This window comes from Nicotiana tomentosiformis, chromosome 12 (genome assembly GCF_000390325.3).
Source record: "Nicotiana tomentosiformis chromosome 12, ASM39032v3, whole genome shotgun sequence".
In the NCBI taxonomy this organism is placed as follows: Eukaryota; Viridiplantae; Streptophyta; class Magnoliopsida; order Solanales; family Solanaceae; genus Nicotiana; species Nicotiana tomentosiformis.
Window position 1 is genome coordinate 13,847,152 of NC_090823.1, and position 5,342 is coordinate 13,852,493.

The 5,342-nt window shown below is 36.1% G+C and overlaps 1 protein-coding gene across 4 annotated transcripts; it reads right to left on the bottom strand.

Annotated features, from left to right (window-relative positions):
- Nucleotides 1-442: 442 nt before the first annotated feature.
- Nucleotides 443-5,132, bottom strand: LOC104115612 (putative late blight resistance protein homolog R1A-10). Of its 4 annotated transcripts, XM_070191477.1 has the most exons (4): nucleotides 4,783-5,132; nucleotides 2,368-4,098; nucleotides 1,297-1,731; nucleotides 443-875 (listed from the first exon to the last, which is right to left on the bottom strand). In XM_070191477.1, the coding sequence occupies exons 2-4, from the start codon at nucleotides 4,082-4,084 to the stop codon at nucleotides 856-858; spliced, it is 2,172 nt and encodes a 723-aa protein (XP_070047578.1). In that variant the 5' UTR covers nucleotides 4,085-4,098; nucleotides 4,783-5,132; the 3' UTR covers nucleotides 443-855. The 4 variants fall into 4 exon arrangements, with proteins under 4 accessions (XP_070047578.1, XP_009624580.2, XP_018632986.2 ...); XM_009626285.4 differs by having other exon boundaries at nucleotides 1,297-4,098; XM_018777470.3 differs by having other exon boundaries at nucleotides 1,297-4,095; nucleotides 4,783-5,105.
- Nucleotides 5,133-5,342: the final 210 nt, after the last annotated feature.

Below are 5,342 nucleotides of genomic sequence, written 5' to 3' on the forward strand. Positions count from 1 at the left end.
CCATTATTGATTGGTGGAACAAAGATGCCGGTGATTTTGAAATTGGAGCTTGGGAATTTTTGGAATTCCTTTGTTTTTCCTCTATTCTTGCCTGTCCCCCTCCTCTGTTCCTCTCGTCCCATATCCTCTTTCTTTTCTTTTCTTTTTTTGTCCCTTTGCGGGACACACGTAATCCTGGATCTGAACGCATATGAGCTTGTTCAAAAGAGAAAGAATTTTGTCACATGAAAATGATTAATTGGATCTTGCTTTAATTAATATTTTATTTTTTTAAGTGCAAAATAAAAATATTAGCTAAATATGGGTATATTTGGACCTTCGTCGTATATTTTATTATTTACCTTACTTTTTATATAATAATTCTAATTTGTATTCTATTTTTTCTAAGTAATATTACAAGTTTATTCTTTATATTGTTGGTGCATGATATTACGAAACGACGTCAAACGATACAAATATTGTATTAATCAAATAATACAATGCAATACAATACAATACGATATATTACGAAACTAAATGTAATAACAATCCAAACAAGCTGTAAAGAATAGTTAAATTAAAAGATATGACAACGTTTTGTAGGAGATAACTACATCTCCTCCGTGAGTCACACCGGCAGAAGTTTTACCACCGGCGAGTAAGTCCGGTCACCGGTGCCGTCCTCGACCTTAAAAATTAAAATATTCATCAAAGATTAGCCACTGAAGAGTGAAGACAATCCAAGGCCGTGCGATTAAATTGAATTTATTGGCTACACCATTGTTCTGTAAAATTTCTTTTTTCTTCTTTCTAGTTCAGAGAAAACAAAGACTTGGACCTCTCATAACTTCTGTGTCTTAACAGAAAAACATCCACCTATTCTTCCCAGATTCTCCCTGTACAAATGGCCATTACAAGTGAGTCTCGAGTAAGTGTAAAGTAAAAAAACATTGAGAGATTATCAGAGTTAAAAACTCACTATAACACATACAATTACTTTAAAGATATTTAACATTTCTAACTTCAACCATCCACCTATTCTTCAAAAGGGTTGTCGTCTTTCACCAAATGTCCCAACAATTCGAATTTAGACTTCATTTTGCCATTTAATTCAACTATAATGTACACAATTAATGTAGTCTAAGAGCACATGCAGTTTAATGCTAAGTTAAATTGAGAGAAGCCGTTGAAAATGAATAAAATGAATATGGATTATCTCATTTCTATTTTAATTAAAAGGTGAAACGCGCAGTTCATCAGAATTCAAACTTATAATGGATGTTGAAGAATCATATAATTCAGAAATACTTCACTTACATTTAATGGTGTCAAAGGCATAAACTTTAAGCATGTTATTCCCCAAACTCTCCAATTGCTCTTTCTGGATCAGCTCAGCAGAATTCACAAGGGAAGGATAACATTGATGTAACTCAATTAGCTGCAGTGTCATACTATCTGCAAATTCTTGAGGAATCTCTATTAAAAACCTGCAATTTCTTATAATTATACGCTCAAGGCATGGGAAACAATCATCAGTGGCTCTCCAATATTTAATATTCAACTGCTCGAGGAGCAGGAATTTCAATTTAGGAAATTGCATCTCTGTTACTTTCCAGCCGATGTTTGGTACAAAGGCATTATTCCTCAACTGGAGTACCTCGAGTTTGGGCAGCATGCTAACGATTGTCATGTCCTTCCACAGTAAAAAAGTGCAGCAAAGTGTCAGCTTCTTGAGATTTGGTGGAAAGGAACCTGGACATGGAAGACTAAGAAACGTATTAGAATTGAATTTTCTGTATGATACAATAGTTAGTGCCTCAAGCTCATGTAAATCCATTAGATTCTCGAGGCATCTAGGCTCACTATTAAAATCATCTTTAGTTCCATAAATCCCCAATTTTTTCACTTTCTTAATCCCTTCAAATATTTCTTTTGTGCAACAACCAGGAATCAGCCCACAAACACTTTGCAAGTTTTCCAACGCCCGGTACTTAACTTCATTATCTGATACCATTGGAGGAGGAGAATATAAATACATCCTTGTAGACCGAAGATGCCTCAACTGAGACATTTCCCAAATTTCACTTGGCAAATATATGACTTCTTGGTATTCTGGCATATTTTGAGGAAAAATAAAAGTTTGTAAATTCATAAGATTGAAAATTGGTAGATCTTGAGGACTCCTAGAAACCTTCACAGACAAATACCTTAAAGCAACTAGGTGTACTACTTCACTAGGGAATTCATACCAACTTTTCTCCAATTGCAATACTCTAAGACGTTTGAAATGGTCTAGTCCTAATTTAGAACGAGAATGCTCGGTTATGTAGGAATAAACCAGAAGAGAACGTGTTTTTCTACAATTAAAATGAATTGGAGAAAACCTACCGTCCTTTGGATAAACTGACACCCACCGACGAACTTGAGAGGAAACCTTTCTAGATCCTTCATATGTAGTCACCGGCGTTTCTGTAACATACAAGAGATTCTCGTTTTCAGCCTCTCTCAAGCAAAAATCGTGCAGAAGATCATGAATCCTACATGTCTTGATTTTGTCATTCAAACTTCGCTTACCAACAACAACTAGACTTTTATCAATAAGATTACTTAAAAGACTAGTAGCCACTTTTTCCAATCCCTCAAACCCCTTCAGCTCCAGGAATCCTTCGGCAACCCATAATCTAATCAACTTCTTCACAGAAATCTCACTTGCTTTCGGAAAAACTCCAAAATACAGAAAGCAAGCTTTCAAATGAGACGGAAGATGATTGTAGCTCAAAGCGAGCACTCTTGAGCAGCGTTGATAATCATCAAGATTTACTAACGAACTCACACTTTGAGCTACTTTCCTCCACTCATCCACTGTCCTCTTGCTAGATAGAGCCCCTGCAACCACAGAAATCATCAGTGGTAATCCATTGCAATTTTTCACAACTTCCCTTGCAATATTCTCAAATTCAATTGGACAGACTTTTTGGTCAAATGCCTTTTGGCAAAATAAAGTCCAACTTTCCTCTGGCTTCAGGAAACGCATTGGAGAAGGATCCCTAGGATAGCTAGCATATTGAGCAACCTTAATGTCTCGAGTAGTCAATAATATCCGACTTCTATTATTGTATTCTGGAAACCATAGCCTAAACTCATCCCAAGCTTCTGTGCTCCATATGTCATCCACAACAATCAAATACCTCCTACCTTTTAAACTTTTTTGCAAGCGATCTGCTAGTTCTCCATCGCTTTTCTGCATGCGATTTGCTAGTTGTACATCACTTATCTTCTTTTTCTTCTTCTTCAAGTTACCTTCTTCTTCTTGTCCTCCTCCTCCTCCTCCTCCTCCTTCTCCTTCTTCTTCTTCTCTGTGTTCTCCAATATCGCTTTTCTTATCAAGCTCCGCATTTACCCCAGCATCTTGAAGGAGGGATAGAAGCATCTTTCTTAAATTGTAGTCCTTGGATACAGTAACCCATCCACGAACATCAAAGAAGCTCACAATTGAGGGATCATTAAACATTCTTTTGGCAAAGGTTGACTTGCCAATGCCGCCCATCCCAGCAATAGAGATGACTTCCAGCTGAGACGAGTGTCCTGTAAGTTGACCCCGCATGAGCTCTTGTTCAATGTTGTGCCCCACCATGTTGTTCTCGAGGGTTGAAACATGCAATCGTGGTGAACTAGAACCTCCAAGTGAAAAATTTCCAGCTCGCATATTATTATTATTATTATTATCCTTCAGCTTGTTGAGCTCTTCTTTGACAGAATCAACTTCTTCTATAGCCCGTTGCAAGATCTTAAGAAGCCTCTCATGTGCCTTTGTTGGAAGGTGGAACACTCGTTGCAAGATTTTAAGAAGCGTCTTATGGTCCCCTCTCCAAATGTGTGATTCAACTTCATCTTCTACTTTATGTGCTACATCTTTGACCTTTTTTAGCAAATCCCTCATTGGTTCATCATCAGAATTAGTGTCAAGAAACTCTAGCATAGAACCAACCTTGTCGTAGAGTAATTTCAAGTGTTCTTTGTGATCCTCCTGAAGGTCTGAGGTGGATTGTGAAATCAGTTGTATTGTTCCCATCAGAGAAGTTACTGCAGCATAAACTGTAGCCATATCTCTCCCAACTTCTGCAAAGAACTTTCAAGATTTGTGAATGAAGAAATTTGCAGAAAGTTGGCACTCAAAAATGATAGACAAATTTGACTACTACTGCTAAGTATATCAAGTGGTGCTCATTAATTTGTTGAATACTTCCTGATAATTTGTTGAAGTCAACTATTGCACACTGGAAACAATAAAGTTTGATACATAGTAGGGAGTACTACTATATCAAAATCAAAACAAATTGTTTATTTTTTATGAAATTTCCTAGATGTAGACAGTCACTTTTTCTTGGTTTTGATTTTTTTTTTTTTTTTTTTTAAAAGCTGAAGACTTGAGAATTCTACCTACCAAGGTACTAATTTTGAATAATCATTGGCACATTGTGGACATGGAAAAAGAGAATAACAGAACAAAACAAAAATAGGAAGAAGCAAAGATGCAACACGTATAGGTTTATCACATACTTTCTGATAAGTTTCCATTGTTCTATTTTCTCCACAAAAGAAAAAGGGTTTTCACACACCACACTTTCTTTTATTTAATTATATAATTATAATTATAATAATTCTGAAGTAGCCATCAACTTGTTTTCACTAAAGAATTAGTTCAATGACAACGTAAAAGTAAACCAAGAATAGAGTATTATTTGAAAAAGAAATTCCCATATATTTAACATGTCAACGATATCAAAATTGAACTAAGATCACCTAATTGACTGAAGCAAAGGAAAGAAATCTTTGACTAAGACAACTACATCTCCTCCGTCGAGTCACCGGCGAAAGTTTTACCACCGGCGAGAAAGTCCGGTTACCCGTGCCGTCCTCGACCTTCACAACAACTCCGAACTGCTGCTCCCCGAGCTCTGTCCGTGAATCGACATGAATTTCACCGATAACCTACCCTCCGATTCTTCTCCTCGTTACCTCTCCGGTGAGTTCTCAGTGATAACGTCATACTAAAACAACAATTGCTTGCAAATGGCTTCGTTACCTGAAGTAGTGGAGAAATTGGAAATGGAACGGTTGATGGTATGTGCAATTGGAGTTGTTGAGGATGCAATTAACCATAGTTCAGTAAACAGTGCATTATTATTAATTTTTTTTAAAATAATCCTTTGAACATGTACCCTAATTTTTGAAACAAATGCAATAGCGTTTCAAATTATATGAGATATTTTTTTTTTTAATTTGTTCCAAACTTTTTAGTATGTTTCAAAATAAGTTATATTTTTTTCAATTTAGAAATAATTATACTTTAAACTCTCATT

Bases quoted from the DNA above. Each gene is read 5' to 3' on its own strand.
- LOC104115612 (XM_009626285.4), bottom strand. From the start codon at position 4,084: ATGGCTACAGTTTATGCTGCAGTAACTTCTCTGATGGGAACAATACAA. The intron at 876-1,296 runs GTAAGTGAAGTA...CCATTTGTACAG, and splicing joins TGCCTTTGACACCATTAAAT to GGAGAATCTGGGAAGAATAG.